At 39.8% G+C, this 17,183-nt stretch overlaps 1 protein-coding gene and 1 non-coding gene across 2 annotated transcripts; both read right to left on the minus strand.

Annotated features, from left to right (window-relative positions):
- Window positions 1–7,228: 7,228 nt before the first annotated feature.
- On the minus strand, window positions 7,229–7,319 carry TRNAY-GUA (transfer RNA tyrosine (anticodon GUA)). Its single transcript is given in 2 exon segments — window positions 7,229–7,264; window positions 7,283–7,319. It is a non-coding gene; the product is annotated as a tRNA-Tyr (tRNA).
- A 4,060-nt stretch (window positions 7,320–11,379) lies between these two features.
- LOC104120032 (lysine-specific demethylase JMJ13-like) lies at window positions 11,380–16,834 on the minus strand. The gene is made up of 11 exons (XM_009631682.4): window positions 16,708–16,834; window positions 15,926–16,250; window positions 14,848–15,004; window positions 14,442–14,661; window positions 14,135–14,188; window positions 13,973–14,052; window positions 13,609–13,886; window positions 13,131–13,520; window positions 12,707–12,912; window positions 12,296–12,400; window positions 11,380–11,755 (listed from the first exon to the last, which is right to left on the minus strand). Exons 1-11 carry the CDS (start codon window positions 16,708–16,710, stop codon window positions 11,639–11,641), a joined length of 1,935 nt encoding a protein of 644 aa, XP_009629977.1. The 5' UTR covers window positions 16,711–16,834; the 3' UTR covers window positions 11,380–11,638.
- Window positions 16,835–17,183: the final 349 nt, after the last annotated feature.

Raw genomic sequence — 17,183 nt, forward strand, 5'->3', positions numbered from 1 at the left:
CTTACCTTTTATACCTACTCCTTTGCTAAGTGCTAATTGTATTTCCGTATTCTATTTCGTATGTATACCAACTACGCTTTAAATGCGCTTTCTTCGGTTTCTTGTGAATTATGCATTTATTTATTTTTTCTTTACAACTCATTTGATTATTTTTTTCTTTTCCACCAAATCAATTACTCCCGTATATAGTTTTGTTTTGTGTGATCTTTATACAGTTTTTCTTTAGAGGAAAAGTTGCAGTACAATGTTTTTTCCATCCATGACATTATAATAGGAGATATATTTAAAAATTATTTCATTATATATAAATAGATGTACTGATTAATTGTATATAAATTTCGAATAACATCTTTTGAAGACATAAAATTCATATCATTTAATCTAATGGTAAATATATAAGAGCATGTTTTATTATTTTAGCCGGCTTTACATCTCTTATGTTACGCGGCGCCTTCCTGAAGTTCCTTGGAAGGGCGACGTAAGGCTAAGCAACCGATGTCAGTACGGTTGCTGTCCCCCAACTGAGCTCCCCTCCGTACGCTAGACTAGATTGTCAGTGCCGTACGGGAAAACCAATGTCATGAGCAATTAAAAGAGAGCAAAAAAGAGAATTGAGAATGAAAGAAAGCTTGATTGCATTAAATGAAAGCTATTACAGAAAAACAAGACGGTGTCGGGGGGAGAGACACCAGTACAGAGAATTGTTTGCTTGCTTGAAAGTTTTGATTGCTTGGTCCCCCTTAATAATGCTTAAGAAAAATAAACCAAAGTTACATGACTAGACATATGAAAGCTGGAAAATCACACTTAAAGAAAATGCAGCAAAACTACTATATATTTACAATGAAAAGGACTTAGTCTTCTACAAAGCAGCAACAAGTCCGTTGGCAGCAACTTTGTCTTTAGCATCAGGGTCTGCGCGCGCGGCGCCGTTGGCATCTGCCTGTGGCTGGGCGATGGCGATGACTATCGGTGGGGCGACAGAGGCACATGCGCGCTTGTCACTTGGAGCTGCCGAGACCACGGGGCCGACCGTGGCGACGGGCGTTGGGAGGCTGGCCAGGACGCCACGGGGCGCGTCCAAGGGGTCATGGGGCATGGTTGGAAAGCCGCCCATGACATTCTCCCCCACCTGAGTTGGCGACGTCCTCGGCGCCTTCCTTGCAAGGTAATCATCAATCAGGCTCTTGTAGGCTTTGAGGTTTGTTCCTCTCTCCCAAGTATTCTCCTATGCATCACATCCCTGCCATTTCACCAAGAACTCCTGGTGATCTTTTATTGAGGCGTGAATCACTCGATCATCAAGAATAGCTTCAGCACGCCTTTTCCGGGTTGAATTGGGGCCTCGAATACTTGGTATTGTGAGTTGGTTTCGTGAAGGATCCTCTATATCTTCCCGAAAAGGTTTCAGGAGACTGACATGGAAAACTGGATGGATTTTCCACCAAGCTGGGGTATCCACACGGTATGCAACTTTCCCAATGCGCCTTTCAATGGACAAGGGTCCAATATATTTTTGCAATAGGCGAGGGTCATGGACCCCTGCAAACAAGTACTACTTTGAGATTTTGACCATCACTTTATCTCCCACCCGGTATTCAATAAAGCGGCGATTCTGATCAGCATGCCTCTTCATCCGCTTTTTGGCTTTGACAAGATAGCTCCACACTATCTCCAAATTTTGCTTCCATTCTTTTGAGAAGCTAGCGGCCCGAGGAGATTTTGACATGTTTGGTGCGTTCACTGTGTGTGGGAGTAGCGGTTGCTGTCCGGTAATAATTTCAAAAGCGCTTTTGTTGGTACTCAAGCTCTTTTGTGAATTGAAACACAGTTGAGCAGCATCCAGAAGCTTCACCCAATTCTTCTGCAATCCGGTCACAAAGTGCCGGAGATATTCCTCTAGCATGCCATTGAATCGCTCCGTCTGGCCATCAGATTGCGGATGAAAACTTGAGCTATGACTCAATTTTGACCTGAGGCACTTAAAAATTTGGGTCCAAAAATTGCTAGTGAAGCGTGAGTCGCGATCACTAACAATGTCTTTAGGTAGGCCCCAATATTTGACGACATGAGAGAAGAATAGTCGAGTTGTATCTTCTGCTGATATATATTGTGGGGCTGCTATAAAGGTAGCATACTTGAAAAACCGATCCACCACAACCAAGATAGTTGTGAGATCTCCGACCTTGGGCAATCTGGTGATGAAGTCCAGGGAAACGCTTTCCCAAGGTCTTTTTGGGACAGCTAGTGGTTCCAAGAGCCCTGCCTACGTCAAGCGGTCTGACTTATCCTTCTGGCATACTAGACAAGTCTTCACATACTGAGCGACGCCATCGACCATTTGAGGCCAATAATATGCACGGCGAAGTAATGCCATGGTGCGTTCCTCGCCAGGATGACCGGCCCACAAAGTATCGTGGAATTCCGCAAGAAGAGCCCGTCGCAGATCTCCTCCTTTAGGAACATAAAGTCGATTCCCTTTCACCTTCAGGAAACCATCTTCGGTGTAGAACTGGCGAGTCTGGCCCTGTCTTACCAAATCAACCAAATACTGTGCAGCAGGATCCTTGATAAGTAGATCCTGTATCTGGTCTTTTATGGTGGTGGTTACTTCGCTTCCCTTTAGGGCGGCGAGTATACACATCGATGCTAGATCAGCTCTCCGACTGAGTGCATCAGCAACATGATTGGTCTTTCCACTTCGGTACTCCAGGTTGAAGTGAAATTCTGCTAGGAGTTCCTGCCACCTAGCCTGTCGACCATTCAGCTTTGGCTGGGTCATGAAATGGCTAACGGCTGTGTTGTCTGTCTTGACCACGAATGGGGCTCCTAGTAGATAATGCCTCCAAAGGCGTAAGCAATGAACGACAGTCAATAATTCTTTCTCATGGGCGGCATAGCGCCGCTCTGCATCCTTCAGTTTCCGGCTCTCGTACGCTACGGGATGCCCTTCTTATAGCAATACTCTACCAAGTGCATAGTCGGAGGCATCCGTTTGCACTTCGAATGGCTTGGCCAAGTCAGGGAGGGCCAAGACTGGGCTACTAGACATAGCCATCTTCAATGCGTCGAAGGCCTCTGCCCGCTTGGGGCCCCAATCCCACGGGGTGGCCTTCTTGAGAAGTTCTGTCAGCGGCACTGCAATGAGGGAGTAACTTTTCACAAACCGCCGATAGAAGTTGCATAGACCAAGGAACGACCTCAAGGCATGGATATCCTTAGGAGGCAGCCATTCTGTAATGGCCTGAATCTTCTGCTGGTCCATCCTGATCCTCTCTTCCTCGATGACATGTCCGAGGAAGTCAATTTGTTTCTGAGCAAAGGAGCACTTGGATAGCTTCGCATATAATTCGTGCTCCCGCAATCGGGCTAGGACCTTCCGCAAATGCTCCAGGTGTTCTTCCAGTGTCTGGCTATATACCACAATGTCATCCAAATAAACCACGACGAATTCATCAATGTATTCTCGGAAGACTTGGTTCATCAAGGTGCAAAATGTGACTGGCGCGTTAGTCAAGCCAAAGGGCATAACCAGGAAGTCGTACGACCCATATCTTGTCACACAGGTCATCTTGTGCTCATCACCATCTGCAATCCGAACTTGCCAATAACCTGTCCTCAGGTCTATTTTGGTGAATACCATCGCACCACCCAGTCTATCAAACAAGTCTGCCATTAGCGGAATAAGGTACTTGTTTTTCACGGTGAATTTGTTTAGAGCCCGGTAATCCACGCAGAGTCGTAAACTACCATCATGTTTCTTTTGGAAAAGCACAGAGGACCCGTATGGGGACTTGGAGGGCACGATGATCCCTGTGTCTAGCATTTCCGTCAATTGTCTCCGAGGCTCGGAGAGTTCGGGTTGTGACATTCTGTACGGCGCCCGGGCAGGTGGCTTCGCACCCGGCACCAACTTAATCTCATGGTCCACAGTTCGCCTAGGCGGAAGGCGCTTTGGCATATCTTGTGGCATAATGTCTTCAAATTCCAGAAGCAACTCCTTCACGGGTGCAGGAATGGGACCCGAGGAGCATTCTATATCTTCCATGCAGAGGGTAGCCAGGAACGTGGGTTCATGTCTTTTTACCCCTTCTTCAACTGCAAGGCCGAGATGTTCTCGGCTGCCATCTTCATGGGAATGCACGGAATAATGCAGGGCTTGGCCCCATTTGCTCCCATCATCAGTAGCATGTCTGCATACGGTGCGGGCATGGTATTGGTCTGTCTCAGGAATTCCAACCCCACTATTAACTCAAAGTCATCTATGATCACTACGCGCAGGTTGAACTTTCCTTCATAAGGGCCAAGTTTCACTGGTACTTCTTTGGCTATTCCACCCACTGGTTGAGGTGGTGAGTTGATAGCCTTCACACGACCTTTGCCCTTTCCTACAACTAGTCCAAGACGCTCCACCTGAGTCGAGGCTAAGTAGTTGTGGGTGGCACCCATGTCTATCATTGCCTGAATGGGCTTGCCATTTACCTTCATGTCAATGAACATTAAGGTCCTCTCTTGATGAGGAGGAGTCCTCAAATTCGCCTTCTTATTTCCTTTCCTGGCAATTGGACATGGGTCCTTCTTCTTGCGGATACCGGCACTGGTTCCCGCTAAGGGCTCAGAAATGGAGCCAACAATTGCATTGAATGCACCTACTGGCTCGGTCTGGTCCGCATCATCAGCGTCGTCATCCGTCCCATCCTCAAAAGCTTGATGGGCGTTCATCTGTGCATATGGGCATTCATTATTCCAATGTGGTCTGCCGCAATGACGACATCCTGAGGGGGGTTTCCTCCCCCGATCATTGTTGTTAGATGCAGCACTAGTACTACCGAAAGAGGGAGCCTTGGATTTGGGTGCACTCTAGTCTCCTCCACTTCTGCTAGGGCCACCAGTGTTTGGCTGGCCCCATTTGTATCCTCCTCGGACAGGCTGTTGAGGCCTATCCTTCCGGGCTTCCACTTGGTAATCCCCAAGGCACTCTTCTGCTTGGATTGCCTTAAGCAACGTGTCTACCTTTTGTCTCTGCAACTCCATCCGGGCATAAGGTTTCAACCCTTCCATGAAGGTGAAGAGTTTGTCTTTGTCCCCCATGTCACGGATGTTCAGCATGAGCGCAGAGAATTCCCGCACGTAATCTCGCACTGATTTGGTCTGGCGGAGCTCCCGCAACTTTCTCCTGGCATTGTACTCAACATTTTCGGGGAAGAACTGTAGGCGTATGGCTGCCTTCAGTTCCGCCCATGTGTCGAGGGCATCTTCACCTGCCTTGATGGCTTCGTACTTCACCCGCCACCAGAGTTTGGCATCACCCTGAAGATACATGGCAGCAGTTGCTACCTTCTTAGCTTCTTCCAGGCTTCCCACGGCATCGAAGTATTGCTCGATGTCGAAAATGAAATTTTCCACTTCTTTGGCATTCCGAGCTCCACTGTATGGCTTTGGCTCAGGAATTTTCAGCTTTTGTGCCATGGGGGCGAGGTTCACACCACCCCCAAATTGGTTTCCGCCTCCTCGAAGTAGGCCTTGTAAAGCAGCATTGACAACATTGAGCTGGCCTGTCAAGTTGTCAATGGTTTGTTGCATGGCAGTCACCCTGTCTGCCTCTTGTTCCCTGTTGGCTAAATCCTCGGCACGCTCCTGCTGGAGGACCTCAAATTTACCAAAAATTTCAGCTGCCTCTGTGGCTGCTGTTTGCCGGTCTCCTTCAGAGTCGCGGCTGATGTTTTCTATGTCAACTTCGGCCTGGATGAGTCTGCGGTCCAGGTCGTCCAACCTTTGCACTAGGCTGGTTTTTAGATCGGGCACCATTTCCACGATGGGCCGTAATGCGTCAACCGTTCCCTCAAGGGTCGCGATGCGATCCCCATAATTCACCATGGTCAGAAATGGTGGTAATTGCAATGTGATCCCTCGTCCGATGTCGAGCCTAGGCTCTGATACCAACTGTTACGCGGCGCCTTCCTGAAGTTCCTTGGAAGGGCGACGTAAGGCTAGGCAACCGATGTCAGTACGGTTGCTGTCCGCCAACTGAGGTCCCCTCCGTACGCTAGACTAGATTGTCAGTGCCGTACGGGAAAACCAATGTCATGAGCAATTGAAAGAGAGCAGAAAAGAGAATTGAGAATGAAAGAAAGCTTGATTGCATTGAATGAAAGCTATTACAGAAAAACAAGATGGTATCGGGGGGAGAGACACCAGTACAGAGAATTGTTTGCTTGCTTGAAAGTTTTGATTGCTTGGTCCCCCTTAATAATGCTTAAAAAAATAAACCAAAGTTACATGACTAGACCTATGAAAGCTGAAAAATCACACTTAAAGAAAATGCAGCAAAACTACTCTATATTTACAATGAAAAGGACTTAGTCTTCTACAAAACAACAACTTTGTCTTTAGCATCAGGGTCTGCGCGCGCGGCATTGTCTACGCGCGCGGCGCCGTTGGCTGGGCGATGGCGATGGCTATCGGTGGGGCAACAGAGGCACATGCGCGCTTGTCACTTGGAGCTGCCGAGACCACGGGGCCGACCGTGACGACGGGCGTTGGGAGGCTGGCTAGAACGCCACGGGGCGCGTCCAAGGGATCATGGGGCATGGTTGGAAAGCCGCCCATGACACTTATTATGTTGGGTAAATTGCCCAATTTGTTCTCAATGTAAGGGATAGTCATAGTTTGCGTATTATCTACTTTATCTCTATTTTGTCAATAATTCTTATTGGATACTGCACCAAACTCATGGCATGCCTGTCATTTTAAATTGATTCCAGCTTTGACGCCAATCGAATTTATTGAAATTGTCCACACAAAAGACGAAAAATTGAACTATTGAATCAGTCAAAAAATATTATATAACATAAACTTCAGATTAAAAAAAATTCAAATCTCATTAACCTTTAGTGTAGAAAAAATTGAACTATTTGATCACTCAAAAAATATGTGCAATAAGCTTTCTTATAATTTCTTTAAATTGACGATATATATAACTTAAACGAATAAGCCTGAACTAGGGTCTACTCGTATTTTCATAACTCTTTTCCTGTTGTTTTTAGTAAAAACAATATAATTGAAAGTCCCTACGTTGCCCCCAAATGGAAAAGGCAGAAAGTGGCATGGCACTTTCAAGTAACGCTGCTGTTTTTCCCTCTCAGTATGTCTAATTTTGGTGTGGCTGGAGGGCAGGGAAGAGGGAGTGAGGGCTTAAAAATGTAAGGGAAAAATGAAAAAATGAGGATCCGACCTGCCGGATTCGAACCAGCGACCTAAGGATTATCTGCGAGTGTATCGACTACAGTCCTCCGCTCTACCAACTGAGCTAAGGTCGGAATTGTTTATCTTCCATCAAACAATGATACTCATATGATCGGTATTTTCCATATTATGCCATTTTATATTCACTAATTCTTGGTGTATATCTAATATATAGAAAAGAGAAGTTGGTAGACCAAGAGTATATTTTTAATTTCATCTGACCTTAATTGAATTTTTATTGCTCATAACACGTAACCTTTCTGACATTCTTCATCTATAATCCTCCACAGCTAAGTCCTCCAACTTTCTCTCACCTTTACTTTGTCCAATGGTCCTTCATCTTTGCTTCTATTTGTTTTCTAATTATTTCACTGCGGTATCCTAATGGTTAGCATCTTCTTACCCATAGTTTAAGACAAAAGTGAATTGGTGAGGTATCTGCCAAGTTTTTATGTTTACTTGTAATTTTAATTCTTTTCAGTTCTTTCCACTCTTTATGCTTAGACTGATGCAAAGGGACTTGTTTAACATTTTGGACTAACATTTCTTATTAAGTAAATAAAATAGAAGATTGAAGTTTGACTAAATGTGGTGAAATCGATGACAGATTGTGCTCTTGACATCGGTGGTTTAATGAATCAAGAAGGAATCAGACTTCGAATGCAATTGTGTTTTACAATAATGATAAAATTGTGTGCTACTACTTTCTAAATACTTGTGCCGATCAAAGAAAACGCTCAGCTTTGTTCTTGCGGGATGGAGCACTTTTGAAGCTTTCATATTGCTGAATTAAAATATTAAGGTATAACCCCTTCAATTGCTGTTTTTTGAAGTGCTTCTTTGTTTTTATTTCTTTTCTTTATTTATTATATTAATAAGATAAATGTTGACTACTAATATTGAGGTGTTGCTCTTTTGAAACTTTGATTTCTTTTGAGGTGTAAAACCGGTGAAGATTTTGATAATTGAAAATTTTAATATATAATCCCCTTTTAGATTTTTGTTTACATTGCCCGACTATTTTGCGCATTGATTTCTCACCTATGCTCTTATAGTCTTGTTCTTTCTCATACCAAAATTTGTATCTTCTGTTGTTTCTCTTTTAATTCTTCTTCCTAATCTCCTTTTGAATGAGGTTTGAAGTTGATCCATTGATCCGAAATGACAACTTTTTATTCTTACTTCCTTTATTTTGGTATTTCTATTATTAAAATATTATCAGGAGTTGCATATATAATGTGCTTAATTCGTTGTTGTAATCGATGTAGAGTATGTGATTTTAAGATCATATAGGTGATAAATTGATAATTAGTTTTTGAATTATTTTATAGTTTAATCGAAAATAATAATAAGAAAGGGTATTTTCAGCTAGCATCTTTAATGTACTAACATACGTTAACTCTTGTTGATTAAGGCAACATGATATGTAGAAGGTTGTGAGCTTATAAAATACTCACGATATGATTTTTTAAAAACTAGATATGGTTGCCCGGTCACGGCACGAGCCACATTAGGAATGCCTTTAAAGAAGGATTCTATTATGTCGTGTCCGCATTCATATTGCATATGCTTAAAATTCTTTACTACTAACTTACTAGAAAAGAACATGTTGCCTCAAGCAAATCTACATGAATAGAATTATCCTCTTAATTTCGAGCAACTATTTTATAATAAAATTTGTTTAATTCATTTCAGATATAACTGAAAGAACAAATATTGACATACTTTACTTTTTCGTTCTTTTCTTTGGCACGTAATATAATTCTAATTCGCAGTCCAAATCACAAAAAAAGAGGAATAACTTACCAGTAAAAATATATAGAGTAGTTACGGACAGTTAAAGAGGAGAATGATAAGTGGGGAAGAAAATATATTTTTAATATATTGAGTAAGGATTTTAGATTCAAATAATATGTCAAATCGTATGTGCTCAAAACATAAGGCTTATCAATTTGGATATATCTTTCTAAATAAGATACCAACTAGGATATTTTACTGTCATTTTTTTCGTTCAATTGAAATATATTTCCAAAAGTTTTAAGAAAAATACTGTAAAGGGCATAGAATTTGGTAAAGTGGACAGTTGACAGTTACAGTGATGACAATTATAAGAAATGTATCTGAAAGTTCATGTAGAAAAAGCATGGAGGAAGTCACAGTTCTGGTGCTTCTTATGGATATGGATAAATATGATTCTCTCTTTGAGGTGAATTGCTGCATCTAATAAGAAAAATTAATATTGATTTATATAAAAGAGCCATATTTCACCATCTCTTACAAAAGATCATTCAATTCTCTACTTGCTGATTTTTGTTTCTAATGCATTCTAAATTCTTAGGTGTGCAATGATGAAAATGCGTGTCTAGTCTATATAAACAAAAAAACCTCAGGTCAGTCAATATATTCAAGATTTTTATTATTAGATTAATATCGTTACTTTCTGTATTTGAATTGCTCATGCACAAAGATGAAATAAAAGACTAACTTTTTGTGGATCAGTTGATAGGTTGTGATCAAGTTGAAAGAGTAAACACGTTGGTGGAGCTTTTTTTAAAATGATAAATATAAATTCTCTCCCTACACGTTGGTAAATGGTACATGTTGATAAGTGTGAAGATCAATCTTCTATTTGTCACATTCAGTGCTATATATATATATATATATATTCATTAGTTTTATCTGCACTTATTTTCATAATTATGACCAATATATGTCCCTTTCCTTTTCTTTATTTGTCCTTTGGGTATGTCGATTCCTTTCAAAGGTTAGTCATGATAAATTGCATTTCATCATATTTTATTCGTGGTTTATTTGTAGGTTGTGTTTGAGACTTCACTTCAAAAATTGGTGGCTCGACTGAGTTGTTTTTAAGAAAAACACTGGGATGCATGTGTGTAGGAAATTTAATCAAGTGAGTTTAGAGTGATATAAGAGACACAATGTGATATTTTTTATTAGTTAAGTGATTTTGTTTGCAAAAACTTGTTCCTCTTGTGGAAAGTGAATAGTATGACTTTTCACATTTTTGCCTTTGCACAAATAGAACAAGTTGTTGATGGTATAAATGATACTGATATTATTATCAAGTATATGTATCACTAAAACAGCTGGACCTTTCTAGAACCATAGTCATCTTGCTAATCCAGCGGACTGCAGATTTTTAGTTTTGTCAGTGTGACTTCTTACTGGCCAATTTTCTGTTTCTGATATAACGTACCGTCTTTGGTACTACTACTATTTTATACGATCCAAGAACTTCCATAATGTTTGCATGATTCGATTTGAGCAACAGATCCTGACGTGATGCATCTTCGTAATAATAATAGATTGAAAACATGAGTTGATCCATAATAAGTATTAGATTGAAGTTCTCTTAAAGAAGACCGCCAACTCCTATCCCAAAGATAGAAAGCGCCCAATCCTCTTCTCTTATGTCGAAGTGTAGTGTAGTGTGGTGAGGTTTTGCCTCACAGAAAGAGTGGGAGAAAAAAAGGAAGAACTTAGAATCTAAAAATCAAAAGAGATTTTTTTACATATTCTCTATCCTTTGTTTCTCATTTAGTCAGTTCGCCAAATAAATATACATTTATCCCAAATTATTGACGTCTTCAATATCATCCATCAATTTATCTTTACCCAGAGCATGAAAACTAATTGCTTAAATTTGTGTTCTTTAGTTATATAGTTTGAGGCAAACTTAGAATATAGTATTGACTTTCGTGTTGAGCCCGGGCTTTGCACGGGCATACCTATCTAGTATTGGTTAAAAAATAAGATTTCAGCATTTGGCTAGAATGAGGATGTTGATGTCGTTTGCGTGATGACTGATGTGAAGAACGAAATGTAACCTATACTAATCAGTTTGATGCATCGGCTATATAAAGCTTGAAAGAATCAGTCATACAACCATCATTTTTCACATATTTGACGTTGTTGAGAGGTCTGTACCTCACTTGATTTCTTCGAATAAAGAAGATCGGACAATAATTGTGCTTCCGACAAATGGCACATTCATGCTCATATATTCTTATTGGCAACTACGAGAGAAGAAACCATGATTTAAGTTATGACTACTGCAATAGGTCAACTATGAAGCTGTGACGTTCACTTAAAGGACTGAAAATACACAATAAATTAATGAATTGGACCTGAAAATAATATAAACTCGTGAATATGAACTTCATTATGCCTACAAATCACAATTAGAGTTACAAGATACTAATATTTTGCCTTCAATGGTTGGACCAACAGAAAAGGCACGTTGGTTGATATAAACAGAGACGTTACATTGAGGTTAGTGAAGCTTTATGGCTCTCATTTGGTGTCACCTACTTCCTTGCATCGGTTGCATTTACCTTTAGAAAATGATGGTCCGTCGTCTTCAGTACTAGAGCTATATCTTTGAGACTTTATTTTCCGTGGTATCATTTTCTTGCTGTTGAGTGTTGACAAGCATAGAGCTCCAGGGATACATTCCTTCGCTTTCACGCTCGATTGATTCTCTGTCACACTGTTCATCAATACAGGGTGAGACTCCTAGCAGTAGTAATCTAACTGGCAACTTCTCTTCTCTAACTGACTGTATAATCTCCACATAAACACCTAATCATTTGGTTTATATATAGGTCCTTCACAGTTTATTTAATATCTTGATAAAGAAATAGCAAGTGCCTGAAGCAAACTAGCTAAGAAACAACAAAAACAACAACTATTACTATACATCAATTCCAAACTAGTTGGAAACTTATAGACAAGGAGAAAAAAAATGATTATATATTGATGAAATGAGACTAAGAGACAAGATTGCCATAAACAGCATTATGCAGTGGCCCAACAAATATAAACCTGCAAAGCATGCAAAAGGAACAAAGAACTCAACTTTTTATCAAATACATGAAAATAGCTTCATCAGATCAGAAGTTGAAAACAGAAAGAGCAGAATCCAAAGGATTACAGCCTGCTAAAATGCTCAATATACTATTGTGGGCATGTTGGTACACCAAACAGATCAAAGTACAGTATTTTTGGTGACACCGAGAAAAAATTATACCTTTTTCTTCTTATTCCTCCTTTGCTTGTCTAGAGCAGAAGTTCTTCCGATCCTGGACATCTTTATACAAGTGGCCTCATTGTTTTGAGTATTTATTGGCATTATCTGTTAAGTCATGAAGGTTGCAATGCATCAAACAGATATCCTCTAACTTCTAGATGTCATTTAAGGCAATAATTTCTTTACTCGTGATATGAACTATATATTGTTTCGCTTCTCGCTATTTGAATTGATAACTTTGGAGAGTTTCAACTAGAGGGAGCTTGTCCGGCAGAGACAAGGGCAAGTATAAATATTGAGATCAGAAAGCGCTCATGAGACTATGTAAAGCGCTCATGAGACTGTAAACCAGAAAGCAAAATGATGCTACATAAATAAGTTGGTCACCAAGGATTCAGCAAGAATTGATACCTCGCAATATGGACTATATTTTCCTTTCACGCACGAAGATAAGGTCTGCATCCACAAGTAAGGTTCAGACTTCATTTTTTGCTCAACCTCATAGAGCATTCCTTCCTCAGCCTCAAACATCTGTGCAACAACTTCCATTTTTGAAATGTCCTCTGTAACAAAGAGGCTGCAGCTACTTCCACACAGACAGTTAAAAGATTCAAAATCTGCATAATAAAGTTTTGTCTTTGTTAAAGAAAGAGGATATGGGGATTGGAGGAACCAGGAAAAAAAAAGATCAAATGTTTCTCAAAAATTGCAAACAGGTTTTAAGTCCTATGGTGCGTCGACCTGCAGAACCTGTTGCTTGTAAATCAAATTGCAATTTTCTAAAGTAGAAGCTCATTGGAAATGTTAGCAAGCATTGAGGTGTTTAGCTAGGTACCATGAAAAAGGCATATGGGACCATCGAAACATTTGCATTCAATGTATGCCACGTAACATAGTCGTCTACAGAGGACGCAGACGGATGATCCTCGAGGTTTTAAACACATTCTAAGTGAAGTTCTAAACTTCTTCAAGCACCAGCGGGCATGGTGGTACGATCTCAATAGGCATGAAAATGAAGTCATTACACAACGAAGGGAGACTAAATCTGCTGAGCAATAAGGTATGTGAGTTAAAGACTCTGGGAGACTCATTGCTTCTGCACATAGGAGCTCTTCATAAGGAATAATTGGAACCTTGCCAAGAAGAGCATAACGTTCACATGCTTCAGCTCCAAATGGAAACCATTCACCAATTGCAAAATTCACAGCCTCGCCACAGTTAAAGCCTGCAGGAACAAGGAAAATTAGTTGTATGGGCAAAGTAATATCCCCCAAAATTAATTTCAGGTTAGACTAGGAGCTTCAAGATCTAACCATGACTAAATCCTGAATGGTATGCTCTAGGGAAGGTAATAACAAACTCCCCTGGCATTTGCACAGCCTTGCAAACGGGGACATCATATTGCAGCAAAATCTTTGGAGAAACCGTTGTTGTTTTCTCTTGAAGAACGTTAAAGACTCCATTGAGCCCATTTTCTGATAGAATTTCCTCATTGTAGACATGATGCCGAATAAGATTCTCAAACTGAACAGCTGCATGCCCAGGAACTCCATACCAAGTTTTGGGCGCCCCACAATGATGATAATTAATGCTGAGAAAGGCAAAAGTCAAGAAAACTTGAAGAGATTAAATGGATGAAACATCTAAGAGAATGTTGGTAACCATAGTATGACTTGCCTATAGAGGTAATGATCCTCCACATGCCACGCAAACATACTAAATAGCATCCCAATGTATAGCATGGGTTCAGTTACTCCCTGAAACAAATAAATGTATCAAAAACATTAAAGCATTTACTATAATGCTGAATTGTTCCTATAATATACAATCATACATTACCGGGATTTCGTTTACTATCAAGCGTAATGTGGATCTTCGCAGCCGAGGTAGTATCTGCACAGATGAATAACAGTAAGATATTGGATGAAAAGGAAAATGTAGATTAGTCAGACACTTGCAAATCAAATGGGGCTTGCACTAAAGGAAGCAACACGCAAAATAGTAAAATATGAACTCCAATTCAGTTCAAATCATCCATGAGTAGCATCAAGCTGAGGATGTTGTCCATCTATAACAATGAAGAAAGATGATAACAGAAGAATGCAGAAGGACGTTAAAAAACTAGCAGAAAACATTTATGTAGAACCTTGAAATTCCATTTGCTACTTCCAAGAGGATCGCTGAAAGTGCTTGAGAAGGCACTACCATCTATATTGATTCCATACTCAACCATTCCTTTCTTTGCATGTACCATTTCTTTCCAGAATTCCTTTTCCACATATGCAGGAGGAAGGCATCCAGATATACAGTATCTACGAGCTGTTGCCTTGTTTGCCATTATCTCAAAATCACGGATAGTATAATTTCTGGAACACAAAAAAAACTCATGACACATGCCAACCATATATAATCCAAAAGAAGTAACAAGACAATTTCGATAATGACCAACATTAAGATAGCAGTGATTTGTGCTGCAATAAAACTTAGAAGTACCACCATTTTTGTGATGATACTTGGCTATTCTGCTGAACATCACTTATTATATATAGTACCTTCCTCTCATGAAGAAGGAGATCTTATCGTTGTTATTCCATTCAGCAAGTCGCAGAGGTTGCAGCTTAGTGGTAAACTTAAAACCTTTTTGCTCTTTCATCAACACTGCTCCCGGTGGAACAGAAGATCCCAGAGGAGAGACAACCTTACAAATGCCTATAAATTCAATAAAATGCTGGTCAATCAGCAGAAGAAGAACAACAACAACAACAACAACAACTCAGTATAATTCCACTAGTGGGATCTGGGGAGGGTAGTATGTACGCAGACCTTACCTCTACCCTAGGGTAGAGAGGCTGTTTCCGATAGACCCTCGGCTCCCTCCCTCCAAGAACTCCCCACCTTGCTCTTGGGGCGACTCGAACTCACAACCTCTTGGTTGGAAATGGAGAGTGCTTACCACTAGAGCGACTCACTCTTGTCAATCAGCAGAAGATGGACAAAAATGTATGATTACCACAGCACAATAAGTGAAGCAAAACAAGTTCAACTTAACCATTTTACAGTTAGAAAACAACAGAATATAGAGAATAGATTAAAAGTGTGTTATTGAGCTGTTCTGGTTCCTAATCATTCCAAAAAGAGGTGACAAACAGGCAGCAGAAATACGGTCTCCCAAGATAAACACCGTTATGATGTTGCAATCTGCTAGAGCCAATCTCACCCTGAGTTGTAGGAAGCATATGCAGTTCATAACCTTCAAAGCATAATGTCACACCCCCTCCGTCCCAAGTTGTAAGCACTTATCACCAATTGATGGCCAGTTTAACCAATTTTTAGAACAAAATAAAACTAGATTAATCAATTATTTTAAAAAAATAAAGAGATAGTAAATTACTAAGGGTTGCAAATTTTCTCGTCATAGTTCACTCGGTTGAAACCTCAAGGAATAAAAAGTGAAAAAAGTTAGTAGTATATAACACATATGTTGCACTAAAGCTTTTTCACACTGCAATTAGAGGGTATATTAGACATCAAAACAACAAATTATATTCATGAATCTGCGACAACTTTTCACATACATTGCACATAAGTATACTAACATCGAAACAAATAGGATTTGAGTTGTCAACATACCAAATTTTGATGCTTCAAGAGCAATTTTCTGTACATAAGCCAAGGGATCCTCAAATTCTTCCTTCGATGGATGATATACTGGGCATTCTTTGATCGTATCAATCCAATCAAATTCACTCGTACTAAGCTGACTGACTTTCCTTTTTTGAGAAACTTTTACAGGAGAAGGGCTACGATAACAAGATTTCTTCACTTCTCTTGCAGGTTTTGTTTTGGTTACTTTCTGAACATCACAAGAAAATGCTGTATCCCAATTCGAAACATCTTTACGCTTACGTTTTGCTGGAATTCTTTTTTCACTTAATAATCCATTCCCTGCATCAGCCTGCAGCAAGGACTAGGAGTAAAATAGTTGGACGGACCATGCCTGAACATTTACATCTATAATACTGAGGAAAAACATGTAATGTTAAAAAAAAAGTGCAAAAGAAACTCATATTGGCAGGACATAATTTTGAAAGAATGGATCAGAGGAAAAAAGAGAATAAAACTGAAAAGATGATCAGATTGCCTTTCGCAAAATAAACTGCCAAGACATGTTTTGAGTCTACGCTTAATACATTCAGATCCAAACGCCATAATATGTTCTTATAAATTAGGAATCTGGAAAAAGTAAATGGACATGCAAAGATATGGAGTAGAAGGAAATCGAAGAATTTGCAGAAATGCAAACATTTACTTAAGATTGGAGCAAGTTTAAATTTCTTGGTGTATTAATTAGTACTAGTAAGAAAATTGATCAAAGAATCACACAAGAAGTGAAGAAATCTGAAAAGACATACCATTTCTTCCGTGCTTTGAGAGAGAGAGAGAGAGAGAGTGACGCTGAAGAACGTTAACAAGAGAAATCTCACCGCCGTTTCAAAGATTTCAAAAATGGATAGAACGTTGCAGTTGTTGGTTATTTATACCTTTGCATTGAGGCTGCGGTTACCCGGATGCGACCCGACCCACTTTATCAACGAGATATTGCATTTTCATGCAAAATTAATTGTTAAAATTCGTTTATGTTTTACAAAAACCTTCTCTTATGAGCTTAAATGAAACTATTGATTCTCTTAGTTCCTCCCATTTCACGTTCAAAAGAAGAAGAAAAAAAATGCTTCGATTACTCGATATTGTTGTCCTTAAACTTGAGTATTAAAATTTGTAAAGAAAAAATTAAACATTTTAACGCAATTAATTCTACTTTTTTTCGAAATTATTGTTTGGCCATAAAATTTTCAGTTTTCACTTGAAAATAAATTTTGAAATTTTC

Source organism: Nicotiana tomentosiformis, chromosome 3 (assembly GCF_000390325.3).
Source record: "Nicotiana tomentosiformis chromosome 3, ASM39032v3, whole genome shotgun sequence".
In the NCBI taxonomy this organism is placed as follows: domain Eukaryota; kingdom Viridiplantae; phylum Streptophyta; class Magnoliopsida; order Solanales; family Solanaceae; genus Nicotiana; species Nicotiana tomentosiformis.

What these genes read in the sequence shown, in the direction of transcription:
- LOC104120032 (XM_009631682.4), bottom strand. An exon ending in CCATTCAGGATTTAGTCATG is followed by an intron (nt 13,521 to 13,608) that starts GTTAGATCTTGA and finishes TTGTTCCTGCAG; the next exon opens with GCTTTAACTGTGGCGAGGCT. An exon ending in AATATAGTCCATATTGCGAG is followed by an intron (nt 12,401 to 12,706) that starts GTATCAATTCTT and finishes ATGACTTAACAG; the next exon opens with ATAATGCCAATAAATACTCA.